Source organism: Helianthus annuus, chromosome 12 (assembly GCF_002127325.2).
Source record: "Helianthus annuus cultivar XRQ/B chromosome 12, HanXRQr2.0-SUNRISE, whole genome shotgun sequence".
NCBI lineage: Eukaryota > Viridiplantae > Streptophyta > Magnoliopsida > Asterales > Asteraceae > Helianthus > Helianthus annuus.
Genome location: NC_035444.2, coordinates 94,231,890 through 94,255,276, shown reverse-complemented (window position 1 = coordinate 94,255,276; position 23,387 = coordinate 94,231,890). Strand labels below are relative to the sequence as shown.

Below are 23,387 nucleotides of genomic sequence, written 5' to 3'. Positions count from 1 at the left end.
AAATTTCTATAGAACTAGGGGGTCGAAAACGTATATACCCAAAAATTTCTATATGAAAACCACATATATTACACTACTTAGCGAAAAGTTCGGGGGATCGGACGCCCCCTGCCCCTTCTAACCTGCGCCAATGTACACGGCCCGTATAGAGTTATACGGGCCGTATAAATGATTGTTGCACAAAACAAATGCCAGAGAATGTTTTTATCTATGTATACGGGCCGTATAACATTATACGACCCATATAGGATGTTATGCGATTCATATAATGTTATACGACCCAAACCTTATATAATGTTATACGACCTAATATTTTCTCTATGTATACAAGCCGTATAACATTATACGAGCCATATAAGAAGGTGTGAAATTAAGATTTGGGGTGTGAGATTATTAGGACCCTTAACAAAAACAAGTAGTATTTGAATTTTGACCTGTTACAAATTGATAATTTCTTTTTAGGAAATACTAGGTTTTTACCCGTGCCGCGCGTTGCGGCGGCAACTTCGCTTTTGCGACTTTGCTACACACGTTACGATGATAACATTGACGTGTGGCGTCTGTTTGTGACGTGATGCGTTTTTTAATTTGTTACGTTATGTTTATGATATTAACGTGGTTGTCTTGCTCGTTGAAGTGTAAATTCGTAAAAGTAATCTAAACAAAAGAATTGAAATGTTGAAGAAGACGAATACCAATTCTTGTTTGCCAGGTGTACAACTTCTATGTTCTACTTCAATATTCACGTGAAAAAAGCATGGAGTCACCGACCATGCTTTTTATGTTATACCAGAAAATTCGGTTTGAACCAACTAACTAAGCCAGCTAATCGGCCTAATAAGCTTCTATGAAGGAGAGAATATAATTAGAGATAGCCTCATGCCATAAGTGTTAAAACTGGGAAAAGGTTTGCTGGCAAATCAAGAAGCGGGTCAAAATGGTTTGCATCATCTATCCGAATTCTTACGTCCAACACATACATAAGCATATATATATATCGCAACAAATACCAACAACTTGACTTATCATTTTACTTTCTATATTCAGCTCATCAAACACTACCCATATTAACCAACGCCAGCATGATACTATCCATGTTAATTTTACCCAAATCACTACTTCTTAACTTAAACTACTGAGCGAATCACCCTAATCGCACCTAACTCCCTGTTTTGCAATCTGTCTCAATTCCAAACCAATTTCCGCACAATATACCTTCACTATCCAATTTCATCATAATTTGAACCATGTTGATGTATCTACTGCACTTTCTCTATACTCAAATATGAATTACTATCAGTTACCTTCAATAACCCCCTTTTACATCACCAAATAACATTCAATTTGTGCAACAATAATAAGGGAACAACTTTATTGACAAATAAAAGTTCATGCTTCATACCTGGATTCACTTGACTGAGTAATAGATAAATTATAGCACTTTGCTGGTTAATCGGAGTTCGACAGTGGTCGGTGGTGTCGTTAATGAGTCTCGGCCGGTGGTGTGTAGTTGGTGGTCGGAAAGGTTAGTGTCCGGCGATGACGGTGGTCGGCTGAAGGGGTAATCGGAGATGGAGAAGCGACCGCTGGGTTTTTTTTCCAACATCACCATGTAAGCAGACTGATTCTGAAGCAAAATCCAAGAAATTAAGCAAGAAATGAAAAACCCAAAAATTATCAAGCAAGAAATGAAAAACCCATGAAGCAAAATCCAAGAAATTAAGAAAGCCGGAATCGGATCTGAACCTTGGATCTGAACTTTAGCCGCTAGCATCGTCGTCGTCGTTGCTTTTAATAAAACAACAACTGTTGTCGTCGCTGCACCACCGCAAAACCACCGTCTTCTCTCTACGGCTTGGTTAAGGAGACGACGATGACCCGACCAGTTGTTGTGTTGTGGCGGTGATTGAAGAGGGAGACCAAAGAGAGGCGATGATTGTATAAAGAAAGAAACCTTCAGATCATGGCCAGGATTAGGGTTTGGTATGATTAAAAGAGGGTAGTTTTGTAATTTGGTTGTTGGGTGAGGGCAGATATAGTCATTTGGTCTACCCACCGACATTTCTCTTTAAGATGTTATAAATTGTTTAATATTATTATGGTTAAGGACTTTTAGGATAATAATTTGGTTTAACATTAAACTCGTTCTTTAGGAGCTTAGGATGTTGGTCTTTCCTAAGTAGCTTAGCGTGTTGATGTGCTTTGGTGGCTTTTGCATGTTATTGCTTGTCTGTGTGTTTTTATGATGTGTTGTATGTCACTAATCGTCTATTTGGTAGCCTGCTAAAAATATCTTTAGTGCACTATGTTTTATGTTGTTTTTTGAGTAGTTACGTGCCTTGTATGTTTGGATGTAATTTGATGTCTGGATATGGCGTTGGAGCTGAGGGTCTCACCGGAAGCAGCCTCTTTATCCCTTGAGATAGAGGTAAGACTTGCCTACATCCCACCCTCCCCAGAACCTACTGATAGCTTTGTTATAAGTGAGATTTACTGGGTAAGGTTATTATTGTAGTTAAATTGGTTTACTATTCATGACAAAGGGTATGTTTGGCATGAAGCTTTTAGGAGCTTCTAGCTTTAAGCTTTTAAGAAAAAGCTCCTACTCAATAAAAAGTTTTGTTTGGTTGAATGAGCTTTAAGCTTTTAGGTTAGGAGCTTGAAGCTTTTGGTTGAACGCTACTACTAGTAGCGTTTAGAAGGAGCTACAAGCTTTTAGGGAAAAATGACTATTTTAACCTCTAAAAATAAGGAACTTTTTTTTGGGTAAAGAAAAATAAGGAACTTTTTAATGCACCAACTTTCTAAATTTTTAGTTATGTCCATTTTGGTAATTTTATACATTTTATTAAAAGCTCCAGCTACTCTACCAAACACCAAATATATCTAAAAAGCTACAGCTACTAGCTACCAGCTTCTAGCCACCAGCTACCAGCTTCTAGCTTTCAGCTAACAGCCACCAGCTACTTTTGCCAAACATACCCAAAATCTAAAAATTAAAAAGGAAACAAGCAACAATTATATAGTTTAAGTGTAATTATTTAATTAAATTTTCACTTATGTTGTAAACATATAACTTAAGAGTTCTAAAATAGATAAAAAAGTAAGAAATCCGGGTCAAACAAGTCGTGTTTAGCCGAAGTAAGAAAACTTCTTGTTATGCTTATGCTTCAGTCAAATTATCAGCTTCCCGTTGGGTTATACGTAGTTTATAAATGCAATAGAATTTTCCCACCACGCGTTGCGGTGGAAAATCCTCATTTGATTCGTTATTTGCCGTTATCATACCCACAATCCTTATAGCTTATATACTGTCACGTTGAGACAACCATAAAAATAAATATAGTATTAGAATCATAACGGTATATTTGAATATAAAACATTATATTATATTACTTGGATCTCATCATCAACATCTAATGGCATCATTAACAAAAATATATGTAGCTAACAAAACAATTATGCAAGAAATATTATCTAGGTAAATAATTAAAATGACATTTACTCACAAATTCCTTTTCTTGGATCTCATCATCAACATCTAATGGCATTGGTGTAAATAAATTTAAAGTGAATGGTATTGTTTATTCTTAAAGTTTTTTTTTATGACATTTCTATCCATTACTACACAAAAATCACTTAGAAATCTTCACTAATACATGATGGCATTGATGTAAATAAATTGAAAATCATGGATTATGTTTCTCCTTCGTGATGTTATTTAATATATATTATACTAGGTTAAAATCCGCTGTATTATACGGGTTAAATAAACGTAATTTTTTATATATATTAAATAATAAAACAAATGTATTTTTAGAAACCTCGTTTATCACACGGGTTGTGAAAATAATTTTATATATTAAATAATAAAAATATATCTTTTAAAAATCCCGTGTATTGTACGGGTGGAATAATGTAATTTTTAACATGTGGGGGTATTAACGTTAATTCACTGGTTAACTTAGTACCTTAGATTGTTAGTTTATGTAAACCACAAGGACTAACTATGTAATTAATACACTCACATGTTAAAAATGGAAAGTTAGTACCCAAGAAGGTGATTTTAAACTATTAGTACCTTAGACTACATGTACTGGGGCGCGGTGAAGGCCATAGCGCCGGTATGGAGCCCCCCACACCGCCCCCAGGGGCGCCATGATCAAAAAAAGAAAACCGGCGTGAAAAAATTCGCGGCGCGAGAAGGTGGGCATTTTCCACTTTGGTCCCTGCATTTTACAATTTGGTCCCTGCATTAAAACACTTTGGTCCCTTCATTTTACACTTTGGTCCCTGCATTTTACACTTTGGTTATGATGAGGTAGGGCTTTATGACTACGGCCTCAAGCCCCATAAAGCCCCGGGGTGACGTGGCATGCCACATGGCGCATAACGCCCCTTTGGGGGCTTTATGACTACACATGGCCTTAGATTGTTAGTTTGTGTAAACCACAAAGACTATGTAATTAACTCAATAAAAAATATTTTTTATGTTATTATATATTTTTTCGACTATTTAAGTATATATTCAAAAATCTTTCTTTCGTTTCTTATATGTATTTAGAGATTTTTCCTTTTTTTGTTTTATGATTTTCTTTTCTTATTTTAAATATATACATATAAATTTATCATAGTTGATATATAATTGATATATAACTTTTAACTTTACTAATAATTAATATTTATCAACTTAATTTTAAAGGGATTCTATTCAAGGATAAGATTTCGATATTTTTTTTTTTTAGTTTTATAGTTTTCTTTTCTTATTTTAAATATATACACATAAATTTATCCTAGTTATATAAATTTCAACTTTACTTGTGATTAATATTTATCAACTTAATTTTAAAGGGATTATTCAAGGATAAAATTTAATATTAAATTATTATTTATTTAATAAAGATGAGTATGAGAGAAAATTTAAGGATATGATTTAGTATTTATTTATTTAATTATTATTAATAAAAAATAAACATGAAAGAGAGGCGGGAAAACAAAAAGTTAGATACGTGTCACAAATTGATTTATATACTATAGATAGATTATAATCTATATCTATACTATATAATAAAAGAATCCAATAGAAAGACACATGTCATTCATTGAAGCCATCTATATCAGTTAAAAGATAATTATACAATTAAATATAATATAAATTTAAACAATTCATATAGGAGATAATATAATATTTTAAAATATTTATCAGATTTCAAAATTATTTATCCGGAAATTAATGTAAATGATTTATTTATTTTATTAAACTAAAGTAGTTAAGGGTAAAACCTATTTAAAAAATGTTTAAAAGGGGTTTATTGGTTCTATACTTTTATTTTCGTGTTCAATTCTCAACTCAAATACAGTAATCACTATGTTTATGTGACATTTATAAGAACCATCACCGCAATCACCCAATCCATCGTATATCGAGTATATCCGTTAGCTTTTTTTAAGATATAAATATTTATTAAATTCATTCAACTCGTGTAATAAACGATGTTTCTAAAGATATAACATTTTTATTTTTTACTATACAAAATTACATTTATGCAACTCGTGTAATACACGGGGTTTTAAAATATAACTTTTTTATTATGTCTTATATGAAATTAGATGAGTAAATTGCCATTTTAGTCCCTGTGGTTTGGGCCATTTTGCCAGTTTAGTCCAAAGGTTTCATTTTTAACATCTGGATCCAAAAATGTTTCATCGTTGCCATTTTGGTCCAACTGACTTAACTAATCCATATCTGTTAAAACTGCCAAGGGCATTTTTGTCATTTCATTTTTCTTTTTATTAACCCTTTTTTTCTTAGAGTTAAATGCCATTTTAGTTCCTGTGGTTTGGGCCATTTTGCCAGTTTAGTCCAAAGGTTTCATTTTTAACCTGTGAGTCCAAAAAGGTTTCACAGTTACCATTTTAGTCCACTGGGTTAACTTCATCCATTTTTTCTGTTAACGAGAAGACCAATTTGGTCATTTTGTATGTAATTCTGTTAACTAAAAGGGCAATCCAGCCATATAAAATGACTGAATTGGCCTTCTCGTTAACAGAAAAAACGGATGAAGTTAACCCAGTGGACTAAAATGACAACTGTGAAACCTTTTTGGACCCACATGTTAAAAATGAAACCTTTGGACTAAACTGACAAAATGGCCTAAACCACAGGGACTAAAATGGCATTTAACTCTTTTTCTTAATTGCTTTTCCCTCTCATTTTGGCAGACTTAATGCCCTTGGCAGACTTAATGCCCTTGGCAGACTTAATAGATATGGATGGAGTTAAGTCAGTTGGACCAAAATGCAACGATGAAACCTTTTTGGATCCAGATGTTAAAAATGAAACCTTTTGACAACTGGCAAATTGGCCCAAACCACAAGGACTAAAATGGCAATTAACTCAAATTAGATTTATTCAATCCATATAATACACAGGGTTTATAAAGATACAACTTTTTATTGTTTGGTATATAAAATAGATATGTTCAACCCGTATAACACATGAGATTATTAAAAATGTAACTTTTTTCATTATTTAATATATAAAATTAAATTTACTCAACCCGTACAATATACTGGGTTCTTAAAGATATAACTTTTTTTTTATTATTTAATATATAAAATTACATTTATTCAACCAATGTAATAAACGAGATTTTAAATATATATTGTTTTATTATTTGGTATATAAATTGCCTTTATTGAACCCGTATAATAAACGAGACTTTTAAAAATATATTTTTTTTACTATTTAATATATAAAATTATATTTATTCAAACGATGTAAAACACGATAGGTATAGTGTAATGTATGATAACAAAAAAAAAGATCAAATCTAATAACCAATAAAACTATCAACAGAAAAACAAGGTAGGCTTACCAACTATAAATAAATTAACAAAATAGTGTGAATAGAGAAAATGGATATAGATATTTTCATCTTTACTACCAAAACGAAAACGACAAAAGAGTGAAGTTGACGCGGTTACCGAGAGTGGAGAAAAAAACAGGTAGAAGTAGAGCTTACGAAGACTAGTATGTGTAAATCAGTGCTGGTATTGATGTGACGCGTGTCCGTTAGCCAGCTGTATCCCAAATTCTACCGAATACAACCGCTTCCTCCAGTGGCCCACCAACTCTACCGGCTTAACCGGTCATCCCTACCTTCTCTCATATATAAACCCTCATTCACCCCCTCTATACCTTCATTCACCCCCCTTTTATTTCACATTCACATTCCAAATTCAAATTCATTTCCTAAAACTAAATCCCAAACCCTAAATTCTCGTTTTCATTTGTAAACGTTTATTGTTTATGGCTAATAATAAGGATATGGATCGGATCAAAGGTCCATGGAGTCCTGAAGAAGACGAGATGCTACAGCAGCTCGTTGATAAACACGGACCGAGAAACTGGTCGTTGATCGGAAAATCAATTCCAGGTAGATCTGGAAAATCGTGCCGGTTACGGTGGTGCAACCAGCTCTCACCGCAAGTAGAGCACCGTGCGTTCACACCGGAGGAAGATGAGACGATTCTACGCGCCCACGCGCGCTTTGGAAACAAGTGGGCGACGATTGCACGGTTGTTGAACGGCCGGACTGATAACGCGATTAAAAACCACTGGAACTCGACGTTGAAGAGGAAGTGTTGTTCGATGACGAACGAAGAGTTTAACGAGTTTGCTGTTCAACAGCCGTTGTTGAAGAGATCGGTGAGTGCTGGCTCCGCGGTTGCGGTTTCCGGTAGGTTTTTGAATCCAGGTAGTCCGTCTGGATCTGACGTCAGCGATTCTAGTGTGCCGGTTACCTCTCCGGCGATTTCGCACGTGTACCGGCCGGTTGCTAGATCTGCTGCAGTTGTTGACGTTGCCACGTCATCGGCGGTGAAAGATCCGATGACTTCGTTGAGTTTGTCGCTTCCTGGAGTCGAAAATGAAGCCGTTACGGTTGCGGCTACGGCAAACGCGACGCCGATGCAGCTAATGCCGCCGTCTCCGTCGCCGTTACCGTCGCAGTCGCCGGTAGTGAGCCAGTTACCTCCGCCGGTACCGATTCACGCGATGCCGTTACGTCAGATTCGAGTCGAAAATCATCAAAACCTAAACCTGAACAACAACTGCAACACCGCAGACGTGATGACGTCAATTCCGATGGCGATTTCAACGGCGATGCGTCAGCTAAAGGTATCACGAGATCCGGTACCTTCAGCAGCTCCGGCCGCGGCGGTGGAGCAACCGGAAAAGGTTTTGACGCCGTTTAGTGCGGAGTTTTTATCTGTGATGCAAGAGATGATAAGAACAGAAGTGAGGAACTATATGACAGGTGTAGAACAACATAATAATCAGCAGAGATCCGGTGACGGAGGCGGAGGAATGTGTATGAAGCAGGCGGCAAGTGGCGGTGGTGACGGTTTTAGGAACGCAGCGGTGGTAAAGAGGATTGGGATTAGCAAGATCGACTAAGTAAACCCTAGATTTATTGGTAGATGATGATGGTGGTGGTAGATGATGATGGTCGGAGAGGAAAAGGAAAAAAATCTTTTTTTATATATTTCTCTGTTAATTATATAATATGGTTAAAAAGTTAAAAAAAGGGAAAAAAGAAATGAGTTTGTACATGGTAATCTTTGAAAATGTAAGAAACAGAGAGTATGAAATGGAGGAGTAGGAAAACCTTCCTTTGGGATTTCAAACATGACAGACAGGTGCTTTGGAGTTTGAAACTGATTTCATTGCACGTATTTTCTTAAATTTATTTTTATAAATAATAAATAAATAAATCTATGTAACGTACTCAAAATATTGTTTATTGTTCCACACTAGGGGTGTTTGTTGTACACCATGGGATACTTTAGGCAATCACAACAAAAACTAACTGTAAACTCTTAAAAAACACTAAATGTTTTTGTTTCGATTTTCAATTTCAAGGATGAAGAGACGTTTGATGACGAATGTATTTCGGTAGGAGACAATGACCGAGGATGATCCTCACTTGCGGGGTCATTCGGAACAAATTTTAAACGCACGATAGCACTAATGACCGTAAAATCTTACTTAAAAGATATTCGATAAGAAATATACAACCTACTCGATATAAAATATGTTTGAACATAACATGAACAGTGTTGATGTTACCGACATTTAATTAATGTGATAGTTAAATGCCGACAACCTCTACCTTTCGAGTAACTATAAGTACCACATTAACTCTGATTGATACTTAAATAAACAAAGACTTACTATCATGCTTAAGCCTAATCGAGGGGCAAACATTCCCACAACGAGGCTGATGATTTGTTCTAGCGTGTAGATAATAGAGAAGTGGTTTGTGTGTTGTCGTTCCTCATTTACATATGCTACAAAGTTGCACTCCCATACCTCAATAGAGAAGTGGTTCTTGCGTCGTCGTCGTTCCTCCGATCCAGATCTTAGGTGCGCTCCCATACCTCAACAGAGAAGTAGTCCGTGGGTCATCTGTAACGAGGTTGGCGGTTTGTTATTGGGTGTAGGTAACACCTTCCTCTATTCTAGCTAGCACAATGTCAATTCCACTGCCTTGCAATTGTGCCCACATTACTATATGCATCCACCGAGCATCCTAGCCTTTTTGTTGCATGACTTGTCGACAAATACAACCCAGGGTTGTTTTGCAAACCTGTCCTGACCTATATTCAACTAAGATAAGTAACTTCCATTTCCTACCTGAAAATATAATGTCGTATAATATGCACATCCGTGATGGCACCTTCGACCCCGATGATCATATTTGCTTGTTCAATCGTCTATAAAGAATACGAGATGCTCCATCCATTGTGGTGTCATATGTTTGTTCAAACATTAATTGGTACGACAAGTCTCTAGTTTAACAGTCTCCTTGCTGAGGGCACTGCCATGAGTTTGGGATCATTTCCACCAAAAGAAACAGACAAAAGATTAGATGGAATTCCACCAAATCATACAAAGACAGGTTGGAGAGTTCCAACCTTTCATGAGCCTATACAAGGAAGAGTCACTTTAAATCGTGGATGTTGCTGATCAAAACCAGGTAGTTGATTAAGGAACTTAACGCCTGGATAACCTCGACATTGGAAGAAGCCATGCAAAAAATAAAGGCATCATCTTTCGTGGATATACATGCGAATACGCCTCCTCCCCCAAATAAGAAACACATGTGAAGGGTATATATTCCAACGATATCAACACTCGTATAGGATAATAAGCTATTCACGATATGAGAAAATACAAGGATCTCCCAGCCAAAAATCTCACTACCGATCTTAGCGTGCGACCTACACAAACAAACCGCACGACAAAGATAGGCGTTTTCCTTTTATCTAGTTGATCAAGACACCAGAAGAGATACTGGCCAAATAAGGGGCCCGCTTCCGTTTCAGGCCTCCTAACCCATTGAAAGAAACTCTAGCGCAACAAAGATTCCAAAAAAATTGTAAAATTCACGTGGATAAGACCCACGACACCAATAAATATTTGCAACTTAAAAGGCAGAGTGAGACAGCTGTACATTAAGGAGAGTTGGTGCATCCGGTACAAGACATCAAAGACAAAAAGAGATCACGAGAAAAGCAAGAAAATGAGGTGACGCACTCCCTCATGATACGTAATAACGTAAGGAATAAGCGATAGATGACCGACCAAGAATGCCAGAATGAAGCCCTAATCAAATCCATGTCTTAGTGAGGACAGGGCAGTATAAGATTTGATGGTCATCCATATCAAAACTGAAGGATAAATGGTGCATCAAGTCTATCTGCAAGGGAGAAGTTGATACGTGGTTAGAAACCGGTGCTTGTTATTGTTTAACTTAACGTTTTTACGTAAGTTTTAGTTTCGAATAGCCTACTTTTAATCAAGAATGTGTTTTGCAGGTTTGATGAAGTTTAAGGAGCTTTTCGGGAGCTTTACGGGTCACCGGGTTGAAAACCGGAGCACCAGAATGCAGTACGGATCAAACGGGAGCGAAACAAGTGAAAAGTGAAAATGGAGATTCGAGAACCCGTCGCCGACGGGCCCCAAGCCGTCGGCGACGCCATCAGGAAATGCCCGTAGGCTTCTTTTTCCCGTATCTAGTTGATTAACGCGTCGGAGCAGGAAGAAAATCTAAGGCCCGTCGCCGACGGGTTGAGGGCCGTCGGCGACGGCCTGTCAAAACTGGAAACGGGTTTTTTGTTGATTTGGGGGTTAATCTCGATTGTGATTGGTTCTCACTCATTAAATTCGTAAGTTACACTCACTTTTGAGTTTTGAACTTGTTCTTGGAGCCATATTCATCAATTTTTCACCAACCATTCCATCATCTATCATCATCTCTACAACCTTGAATCATCACCAACCATCAAAAATCCCCAATTCACCATCCTAAACCCTAGTTCTCCATCCTTCACTCACACTCACCATTTTCACTCACAAACCCCAATCATCCATCAATTCTCCATCCAAGCAAGCTTCAAGATGAATCCTTCCGCGTTCCAAACATCCGGTGATCAAGCTTCTTCAACCATGAGCGGCTAATCATCTCGGTTTCACCCCGGTGTAGGTAGCTGTTAATGCTAGGGTTTTGAATTGTTCTTGTTTCATCTTAGTGACAATTTGTATTTGGTTTTTGAAACTCTTGACAATAGTATTACATTTGTTACGAATTCGTGAATTGTCGAGCGATGTTAAAAGTTATGACTTTACGAAACGGTGATATGTAATTGTACATTGTCATTGTTAGGATTTACTTGTGTTGATTACAAAGTGTCTTTTTGTCCGTTCTTCGGGGCGTTGATAGTTAGTAGCACCTAAGTCACGGTACACTAAATCCGTTAATCAAATGCATTTGAGTTGAAACTAGAACTTGTAGAAATCCTAGGTTAATAATTACCGAAACCGGGTGTGATCCTTTTTTATTAATATCGTTCTAATAATCATTTTTCTTACAATCGTTAATTAGTAGTGTTAATCATTTGCAGCAATTCAATTAGTTAAAAATCATATCTCTCCATTAAAGAAAAAAATACAAAAACACTTTAGCAAGCTTCATAATTGTGACAATTGTTTATAATTCATTCGAATCCATACACGAACCACATACTCTTCGTGGATCGACCCCTTACTACCACTAACACATTGTTAAGGGTAATTTGGGCTTATAAATATTATCTTTGACCGGAGCGCGACACTCCGATCAAATTTTGGCGCCGCTGCCGGGGAGTGCGTGCGCTTTGTGTTTGGATATTGTTTGAATTATTGTGATTAACTGTTTAATTTGTTTAGCTTTCTTTTTGTATTGTCTTTTTCCTTGTTACGCGGGGTGTGTTACTTGTGCAGGTTACAGGTAGTGCATGCGTACACGAAATTCCGGGAGGACTTCACCTCTAGTCTACGAACCGGAAATCGAAAGACTCGCAAGAAGAAACCTAGCAAGCCGGTTAGAAGCAACTCTTGCTTCTAATCAAACCAACCAAACACCACCACTCACACCGACCATTGAAACCGATTCAATGGCAAACCACAATTCCAACCAAGAATTTAACCCAAACCAAAACCTCAACCCAAATCAATTCCAATCCCGAGGAACCTTTTATCCCGCTCAAGAACAACCGGGTGGTAACACCAACGCAAGACCACCCACTCCACCTTTCCGAAACCAAAACACCAACAACGCCCAACGAACACCTCAACAACAACCCCTTCACCGACAAGCATCGGTACCTATCAACCTCGATGATCGGAACGTCAACTCCGATCGAAGAGGTAACCGTGATCGCGGCAATCCCGCAAATGAAGACCCGTTTTTCAACATCGACGATTTAAGGAATGCAATTCCCGATGACGAACCATATAGTGTTCCCGGTTATCAATCGCCGGAACACGTAAGCATTCACACGGAAAATTCGGACGATGGGGGGTATTACGATGATCGAGCTAATGATGATGAAGATTGGGGCTACGTGAATAGGGGAAACGTATACAATGCTCGAAGGTACGACGATGAGGAGTTTGGGTATCAAAACGCCAATTATGTTGGGGAAGATGATTACGGGTACGGAGGTGGAAGAAACGATGGCTATGGGAACAACCGTCAACCACAAAAAAATAACCAAAGGAACCGGAATGATGGGTTTTACAACAACAATAACAACAACAACAATGTAAACCCTAACCGGATTCCTCGTTTCGTGGGAGGTGGTAACCCAAGGGATAATCGAAGGGGGGATGACGGGATAATCGAAGACCGGTCGACCAAGAAGTTAATGGGCCACAACGTCGTCAACAACCTCCACGGGGAGTAAATGACCGTTTCCGACCGATAGTGACCGAGAATAATTCTCCGATAGTGTGCGAAAGGAGGATGTTTGATTGTAAGCCGCATTACATTAACATACTTCCTCATTTCAACGGGAGGTCCAATGATGAGCCGTACACGCATTTAACGGAGTTTTCTTCCATTTGTGATACTATTGGGGGGCATAATTTCGCACTAGAGGAAGTGAAGCTTCGGTTATTTCAATTTTCGTTGAAAGATAAGGCAAAACAGTGGTTCCTCACACTTCCCGCCAATAGTATTCGAACTTGGGAACAAATGCAACAAGCATTTTTGGATGAATACTATTCCATGGCCAAGACCGACGATGCTAGAGATGAAATTCGGTCATTTCGTCAACTTTCAAGTGAGCCGTTACATGAAGCATTTACCCGATTCAAAGAGCTGATGAGGAGATGCCCACATCACCAAATAGAAAAATGGGAGTTGGTGAAATGCTTCGTACGGGGTTTGGATGATGCAACTTGGAATCGGCTTGAGACGACAAGCAATGGTACACTTTTGAGCAATCATGAGGATGATGATTGGGAGTTCTTGGAAAGGATGAGCAAACGATCCAAGGAGAAAGAATCGGCCGATAGAGCCAAAAGACATCCGGTTTCCCGGTTACTTCCCGATCTCGATTCCAAAGACCGGATTTCCACCTTAGAACGGGAAATAGCTCAATTGAAAAAGAAGAAAGAGGTGAATGCGGTTCAATTTGCGGTTTGTGAAGAATGTGGGGATATTGGGCATGCGACCGAGCAATGTTCAATGGGTTCGAGTGGTTACACCGAAGAAGTCAATCAAGTGTATGGAGATAGAAAACAATATGACATGAACTCCAACACTTACCATCCGGGTTTGAGAAATCACCCCAACTTTCGATATGGCAATGCTTCAAATCAAATGAACCCGAATTTCCAGTCGGGTAATCAAGGAGGAAGCGGGTCATCATACCAAAACCGCCAAGGTGGTAACCAAGGAGGCTACCAACGGAATTACAACCAAGGGTACCAAGGTGGGTACCAAAAGAATTACAACAACCAAGGCGGTAACGGAAGTGGGTCAAACAACCAAACCGGTGGTAATGACTTGAATGCAAAGATGGATGCGATACTTTCGATGATGCAAGAATCCAAGAAGGAGAATGAGATTCGAGACAAAGCACATGAGGCATTAGCAAAACAAGTAGGCCAACTAGCGGAAGAAGTGGCCCAAATAAAGGGAGGCACGGGGAAGCTTCCAAGTGACACCACCATAAACCCTAAGCATCAAGGGTCGAGCTCGAGGAACACACGTGAGGTACCCATTAATAAAGTTACTTTACGTAGTGGTCGAGTTGTTGATAATGGTGTCAAAACACCCCCACCCCAATTTGTCGAAGGGGTGGTGGAAGATGCTAGTGATGATGAGCTTGAGGATGGCCAAACGGGTCAAAATAAAAATGACCTGAAAAAGAATAATGTTACTCCCGTTGTGGCCATTCCCGTCCCCAAGGCTAAGGAAAAGGGTGTGGAGGTTAATACCGCCCCTTATCCCGAAGCATTGAAGGGACCGACGAAAAAGGTTGTAAACAAAAGAGGTCCACAACAAGAAGAGTTGTTGGAAATTTTCAAACAAGTAAAAATCAATTTACCCCTTTTGGATGCAATTAAACAAGTACCGTCTTATGCTAAGTACTTGAAAGATTTGTGTACCCAAAAACGCACTCACAAATTTCCAAAAAAGTTAGATTTAACCGAAAACGTGAGTTCGATTCTTTCGGGTGCACTTCCACATAAGCTCCAAGATCCGGGTGCGCCTATCATTTCAATTCAAGTGGGCGATTTTACAATCAACCGGGCACTTCTAGATCTTGGTGCTAGTGTAAGCATTCTACCGGGTAGTTTGTATGACCAATATGAGTTTGGTCCACTTCAATCGTCAAACACCACCGTGGTGTTAGCCGATTTGACACCTAAACTACCCCGTGGAATTGTTTCGGATGTGATAGTGAAAATCGAGGATTTTTACTATCCGGTGGACTTTCTTGTACTTGATTATGTGGCCAAGGACCCAACCAAACAACCTACGGTGATTTTGGGTCGACCGTTCTTAGCAACTGCAAATGCTCAAATTGATTGCAGAACGGGAACGGTTGACATGACATTTGGAAACCGGAGGTTGAGGTTGCATGTTTTTTCCGGACTTATGAGCCCTCCAGTTGACGATGAATGCTTTATGGCGGACATTGTTGACACGTGTATACCTCTTTGCGACACAGTCGTTTATGGGGAAAACACAATGGAGGATTGTTATATGTTTGACAGGTCACAGGTGGAGGTGGAGAAAAGCATGGACGAGGAAGTGAGGAGTTTAGAGGTGCTTGCGGTTAGAGAAGGAAAACCGACATGGACGCACCAAGTTGAGAGCTTACCGGAGAGCATTGATACTAAATTAAAGCCGTCTTTAGTGGAGCCTCCGGAAGTGGAGTTGAAAGCATTGCCAAAGCATCTCAAGTATGCTTATGTTGGAGAGGGCAATACTCTCCCGGTTATTATTGCATCAAACTTAACCGGAGAGCAAGAGAAAAAGTTGATGGAGGTATTGGTCACCAATCGGGCGGCGATTGGGTGGACCATTGCTGATTTGAAGGGTATTAGTCCCTCGGTGGTGATGCACAAAATCATCACGGAAGAGAATGTGACTCCCGTTCGAGATGCACAAAGGCGGTTAAATCCGAACATGCGGGAGGTTGTGAAGAAAGAAGTGTTGAAGTGGCTTGATGCGGGTATCATTTACCCGATCTCGGATAGCCAATGGGTGAGCCCAACACAGACGGTTCCCAAGAAAGCCGGTATACAAGTCGTCAAAAATGACGCAGGTGAAGAGGTAGCCACCCGGCCGGTAACCGGGTGGCGAATTTGTATTGATTATAGGAAGTTGAATACCGCAACTTCCAAAGATCATTTTCCTTTACCTTTTATTGATCAAATAGTTGAGAAGTTATCGGGGCAAAAATTTTATTGCTTCCTAGATGGTTATTCCGGTTATAACCAAATTGCCATCCATCCGGAAGATCAAGCAAAGACTACATTTACATGTCCTTACGGCACCTTCGCATTTAGGCGGATGCCGTTTGGGTTATGTAATGCTCCCGCCACCTTTCAAAGGTGCATGATGAGTATCTTCTCCGATATGGTGGGAAAGTCTTTGGAAATCTTCATGGATGATTTCTCAATTTTTGGATCATCGTTTGACACTTGTTTGGACCAACTAGATAAAGTATTAAAAAGATGTGTTGAAACTAGTTTGGTCCTAAGTTGGGAAAAGAGCCATTTTATGGTTCAAGAGGGAATCGTGTTAGGGCACGTGGTGTCAAGTCGTGGGATAGAGGTTGATCGTGCTAAGGTACAAGTCATATCTACTTTACCATATCCCACGACGGTTAAAGGTGTTAGGTCGTTTTTAGGTCATGCGGGGTTTTATCGGCGGTTTATTAAGGGTTTTAGTGATATAACGAAGCCTTTATGTAATTTGTTGTTAAAAGACCAACCGTTTGATTTTAACGAAAATTGCCAAAATGCTTTTAACAATTTGAAAGAAAAGTTAGTGGAGGCCCCAATCTTGCAATCGCCAAATTGGTCTTTACCTTTTGAGATTATGTGCGATGCAAGTGATTATGCGGTGGGGGCCGTGTTGGGACAACGGGTTGACAAGAAACCCGTTGCCATATACTACGCAAGTAAGACTCTTTCGGATGCACAATTGAATTACACAACTACCGAAAAAGAGCTACTTGCGGTGGTATATGCATTGGATAAATTTCGGTCTTACATATGGGGTAGTAAAGTGATTATTTACTCTGATCACACTGCAGTTAGGTACCTCATGGAGAAGAAAGATGCGAAGCCGAGATTGATCCGATGGGTGTTGTTGCTCCAAGAGTTTGATTTGGAGATACGGGACAAGAAGGGTATTGAGAATGTGGTAGCGGACCACTTGTCCCGGTTGATGGTAGACGATGATCCGAGAGCCTTTGAGATCAATGAGTCTTTCCCGGATGAGCACATAATGAAACTAGATAAATTGCCATGGTATGCTAACATTGTCAATTATCTTGTTACAGGTGATATGCCGGCGCATTGGGATAGACGGAAAAGGCAACACTTCATGTCCCAAATCAAGTACTATCGGTTGGAAGAACCGCATTTGTGGAAAGAGTGTGCGGATCAAGTCATAAGGAGATGCATTGACGATGAAGAGATTTCGAGCGTGTTGCAACATCTACACTCGTTTGCATGTGGTGGTCACTTTAGTGGTCACAAAACGGGTCATAAAGTGTTGAATAGTGGCCTTTATTGGCCTACTATTTTCAAAGATGCAAATGAGTTTGCCAGAAATTGCATAGAGTGTCAAAAGTTAGGGGGTATCTCAAAAAGGGATGAGATGCCCATGCAACCAATCCTTGTAGTCGATGTTTTCGATGTATGGGGTATTGATTTCATGGGCCCATTCCCCAATTCCTATGGCAATTTGTACATCTTGGTGGCCGTTGACTATGTGTCAAAATGGGTCGAAGCAATAGCCACCAAGACGAACGACCATTCTGTGGCATGCAACTTTGTCCAAACTAATATTTTCTCAAGATTTGGGATTCCTCGTGTCATCATAAGTGATGGAGGATCTCATTTTAAAAATTTTCGGTTTGGCAAACTCTTAAAGCGGTTTGGTGTTGATCATAGGATTGCTACCCCCTATCACCCGCAAACAAGCGGGCAAGTTGAGGTGTCAAATAGGCAAATCAAACAGATTTTGCAAAAGACCGTGCGGGCGGACCGTAAGGATTGGTCAATTAAATTGAACGATGCCTTATGGGCCTACCGAACGGCACATAAGACACCCATAGGCACCACACCTTACCGGTTGGTCTACGGTAAAAATTGTCACTTGCCGGTTGAACTTGTGCACAAATCGTTATGGGCCATTAAAGAGGTTAACGTGCAATATGATGATGCAGGTAAGGAACGGAAGCTCAAGTTGTGTGAACTGGAGGAGCTACGGGAGACGGCATATGAATACGCATCTCAATACAAGGATGGAATGAAGAGAGCGCATGATGCCACGTTGAGGAAGAAAGAATTTGAAGTGGGTCAAAAGGTATGGCTCTACAATTCAAAGCTCAAATTCTTTCCCGGAAAGCTCCGAAGCAAATGGATGGGACCCTATGTTGTCACCCAGGTCGGACAATTGGGTGACGTTACTATCGAGGACCCGAAGGACGGGGTGCGACAAACGGTAAATGGTCATCGACTAAAACCGATTCTCGAGAGTTACGAGAAAGTGGATGAAAACAAGGAATCGGTAAGCTTCGTAGCAAGTTTCCCGGTTTACGAGGTCGAATAAAAAGGACCGGTAACATTTGGTGTAAAGTTATGTATAACTATTTAATTGTTTGCGTATTTGGATGTGAATCGTTTTCGTTTCATACTAACCTTTCTTGATTGTGTGAAGTTCGGGCACTCCAAACGGGTCATGAAGATACAAGGTATGTTTTAGACTTGATTTGGTGCATTGAGGACAATACACGAATTTTTGGGGGGTGGTAGGGCCGTTAACGGTTATTTTGTTAAAAATTTTAACTTATAAAAATTCACAAAAACATTTTTAATAATTTTTAGGAATTTTTAATGTACATAGTCCCTTTATCAAAACTTCATATTTTTCCTCATATTTTTCAAAAAAATAATAATAATAATAATAATAATAATAATAAATAAATAACAACCCGTCGGCGACGGGGTTGTGACCGTCGGCGACGGCCTCCATATGTGTCCCCTCGGCATGTTTTTCCCGTAGGCAGACGATTAACCCGTCGCCACCACTGCCATCATTCATTGCCCGTCGGCGACGGGGTGGGACCCGTCGGCGACGGGTTGTCAATTGCTGTCCGACGCAGGTTGGTTTTAAGAGTTTAAAAACGATTTAGAACCCTATTTCACTTAACCAAACATTACCCAAACTCAATATTCACCACAAATTCGGTCTCACATCATCCCAACTCATTCTTTACCACACCAATCTCTGATTTCTCTCTCCCAACATAACCTTTTCTCTTCATCTCCTTCATCTTCTCTCCAAGAACCCTAAACCTTCAAGCTTCCATAACTTCCTCAATTCTCCACCAAATCCACTGATTTTTGGGTCCATCTTGGGTAATTTTTCAAGAGGAACAAAACCCCCAACATGGCTTTCATCAATTCTTGCTATTGTGCGAGATTTCTGTGCGTGTTCTTTAGGGTTTTTCGAAAGGGTGTTCGTCAAGTTGCTTATTTGCCATCTTTTCTTAGTTCTTCTTGTTTAACAACAACAAAGGTATGGATTCTCCTTAAATTTATGCTTGATTATCATATGTTAGTGTTTTTCTTCTGAAATTTTAAACTTTTTGGTTTAAGAGTAGGTTGTTTAGACAATGTATGTTGTGCTAGCATGATTTTGAGTAAGATTAGTTGTTTTGAATGGAATTTGAGTATGTCATAACCATAGTGAAGTGATTACACTGTTATGAACATGATTGAACATGAAGATGATGTTGACTTTTGTTGAAATTATAGAAGATTGTAAGATTAACAAGAGATTAATAAGTTTATGATAAAGTGAGCGACTTTGGAAGTTTAAAGAGGCGATTTTGCATTCACTTGTTAATTAAAATGTCAACATCATACCTCATGTTCAAAGTTTGGAAGTTAATGAAGGTTGAATTTATATTACTTATTTGCTTGTTTGTGATTGTAGTCATGGCGGGAAGCAAGAGACAAAAGACTACAGGTCAAGCTTCATCATCCGGGGTTGGTTCTTCTTCCGGTTTAATACCGAAGAAGTGGGAGCAAATAAGTTCTGTGGAAGAGAATGATCCGAGGTTGTACAGGCAGGATTGGGAATGGGCAAAGTTCAGGGATAGCCAAAGTGCTAGAATTTGGGATGACGAGAAGAACAAACAGTTGTCGAGTTATCAAGATAGAAAGTTAGAAGCTAAGTTGTGGAAGTGGAAGATGGTGAATGGGGTGAACACGTCGGTTCCAACAAGAGTGATATGTGAACGGATCGTGAATGTAGAAGAATTCCGGAACATCGGGATTGTGCAAATGTTTGAGCGTTTAGGATGGGAAAGCGTTCTTGATTGGTGCGAAGATAATACCTCCAGGATTTACTTATCGGAGGTATGTGAATGGTTGTCCACATTGAGGCTCGTAAACAAGAATGAATCCCCTTCACAGTGGAAGTTAGTGGGGAAGACTACTCGAGGGAGCATGACGATGTCTTTCGAGACCATGAATCCTATTGCTCGTTTTGACTCTTTGGGAGCACAAGCATATGACTACCCAACCATCGAGCAGTTTTTGGATAATCATTTGAACATCAATGACGGTGAGCAGTTGATAGATGTTATCTTGCCGACCCACCCAGGGGGTGACATGAAACGGAAGCATATGTCACTTGAGGGAAAGATTCTACAGGGGATCTCGGTTGAGAACATATTGGCAAGGTTTGGTGATCGCGGGGGAGTGAGAGTAAGTGACTGTAGGGTGGTGCATGCTTTACTGTATGGGACCCCAACACTGTCGTGGAGACATATAGTGATGATGAACACATGGGCTACCAGGGAGTCGTCCCAGAGGCGGTTTATTCCGTATGCACGCCTCATTAGCGCCATGATTGTGTAGCAAAATTGTTTACCCTTGGAATCACTATGGGTCTCTAAGCCGGTGGAGGAATTTAACTTGGCTTACATGAAGAAAAATTGGAAGATAGAGGTCAAGTTCTCGGGAAATAAGTATGTTGTGACCGATGAGTTGGGGAACAAGTATGAGGTCCGTACTTCTGGGGCACCACCCGTGCAGGAAGAAGACGTGGAAATGGGTGAAGAAGAGGAGGAAGCTGAACCCTCCGGTGCACAAAGGCCGAGGCAACGATATATGCGGCCACATAGGGAAATTAACGCAGAGGTGGCAGGTTTTGTGACCAGGAGGCGGGTGCCCTCCTATAAAAATTTTGATCGGGGGCAACAGGAGATATATGACAATGTCTCCGCATGTATCGGTGAAGGACGGGAATACAATCAAAGGAGAGAAGCTTGGCAGGGGTCTCACGGATCCGCAATGCAAGAATATTGGGCGGCTCAAGAAGCCCAACGTGAAAGAATGAACAAGTTTATAGAAGAACAAGAACTGTTCCAAGCCATGCAAAGATCACACATGAAACAGTTGGCAAAGATGCAGGAGGATGAGGCTGCCCGAAGACGGGCATGGGAAGAAGCGGAAGCGGCGCGTCGACAACAAGAAGAAGAATTGAACCGCCGCCGTTGGAGTGCCATGTACGTCTCTCAACAGATGGCGCTTAATAACACCAAAGTGTTGCATGATCAGGAGCGACACCATAGAGACTACCAAGCCGGCCTCCCCTACACCGAGCACTCGGGGTGGACAAATTACTCCGATCTTCCCTATCCTCAAGGCCCATCCGACCCGACTCCGCATTGGCCCGAAGCGGTAGGGTCTAGCTTCGTTCTAATCCCGTACCAACCACCGCCCCAAGGGGAGCAAAGCCCCTTAGATAACTATAGGGAGATGTTCGAGGCCCTCACTGGTTATCCATACCAACCCAACCCGCCAATGGATCCAAACGAGCGATATCAGCGGTAGAGGTATGGTATGTTTTATGTTGTTGTTGTTGTATATTTTATTCCGTTTTTTCTTTTCGTTTTTATTTAATTTATGTCTAGTTAAATGAACTTTGTGGGTGTGTTCCCTATATAACCCTCACGAGACGGACTCGTCCTCCCGAGCTATCGGGAGGTTTAAAGGGCTTGCGTGCATATGCTAAATGCCGTCGTGATTCCTACGAAAGTGAGTTACGTTTGTTGTTGTTATAAAATATTTTCCACAATAAAATCAAAGTAAAATAATGCATGGTTTGGTAATAATTTCATAAAAGTGGTAGAACTAGGTAACTAACAAATTTTGATGGTTGTGAGAAGCATGCTTCTACACAAGGGTTAAGATTTGTAGGTACATTATGTTCGTGAGACGACCGCTTTGTTGAAAAGATGAAGAGCACCCGAGGAACTAGCGAAAAAACCAGGTGCATACGTTTCTTTTTATCTTTGATTTTTAGTTAGCAAATAAGTGGATTGTAATTTGTATTTTAATTTCCGGGGTGAAAAGTTGGGAAGGTTAGTCGTGTCATATCCCTTGTGCAATTCTAAAACTCTAGTTCTTACACATTGAGGACAATGTTACCTCAAGTGTGGGGATGGGGGAGTAGTAAAAGTTTTTCGATTTTGACCCGTTCATTTAAACACTACACATTGAGGACAATGTTTACCTCAAGTGTGGGGATGGGGGAAAATTTCAAAAATTTTTCAAAAATGTCTTGTTTTCAAAGCGATCTTAAAAGCACAAGTAACCAAGTCAACGAGGGATGTCACAACCCATGTGGTCTTTTGTCATGGTCAAGTTCAAATTAATAAGCATAGCGGGTATTTATTGGGTGGTTATTTGGGAATAATTCGCCTAAGGAACTAGCAATTTATGCATATCACATATCATACCCTTATACGTGAGGTTTGAGCCACTTATATATCATAGATTTACATTTACATGTTTCTTTGTTTGAGTGGACCATTAGTCGCGTATTGTAGAACTTGCAACTTTTGATACGTTTGAGACTATAGACCAAATACAAGCACGAGAATGATTAAGGCATTAGGTAAACCTTTTTCTCTTAAAACCATTTTTCTATCCTTACCCGAACAAATTCCTTAGTCGCCCATTTTGAGCCTAAACCTTTCGTTTGACCACCCTATAGCCCATAAACCTTAAACCTTTTCGTTTAAACCCGTGTGATGAAAATTCGATTGTAGGGCTTAAGTTTGTATAATTGATTTGTTTCGTAAAAAAAAATGATGAAAAATTGTGGAAGAAAAACACAAAAAGAAGCGTTAGTAGTTATCGAATAAAAGGGTGAAAGATTATTGCCCATAGTGGATGTTTATAGTTGCTTTTGTCTAGAATAGTCTTTTGTAATAAAAAATCGAATTTT

The 23,387-nt window shown here is 39.7% G+C and overlaps 1 protein-coding gene, 1 long non-coding RNA gene and 1 pseudogene across 2 annotated transcripts; 2 read left to right on the top strand and 1 right to left on the bottom strand.

Annotated features, from left to right (window-relative positions):
* Positions 1-1,098: 1,098 nt before the first annotated feature.
* Positions 1,099-2,050, bottom strand: LOC110902951. The gene is made up of 3 exons (XR_002571551.2): positions 1,747-2,050; positions 1,403-1,627; positions 1,099-1,273 (listed from the first exon to the last, which is right to left on the bottom strand). It is a non-coding gene; the product is annotated as an uncharacterized LOC110902951 (long non-coding RNA).
* A 5,135-nt stretch (positions 2,051-7,185) lies between these two features.
* Positions 7,186-8,693, top strand: LOC110913487 (transcription factor MYB44). Its single transcript, XM_022158314.2, has one exon. The coding sequence runs from the start codon at positions 7,313-7,315 to the stop codon at positions 8,459-8,461; it is 1,149 nt and encodes a 382-aa protein (XP_022014006.1). The 5' UTR covers positions 7,186-7,312; the 3' UTR covers positions 8,462-8,693.
* A 12,383-nt stretch (positions 8,694-21,076) lies between these two features.
* LOC110914258 overlaps positions 21,077-23,387 on the top strand; it is a 60,547-nt pseudogene continuing 58,236 nt past the window's right edge.

Excerpts from the sequence above, each read along its gene's own strand:
- LOC110913487 (XM_022158314.2), top strand. The coding sequence starts at position 7,313 with ATGGCTAATAATAAGGATATGGATCGGATCAAAGGTCCATGGAGTCCT.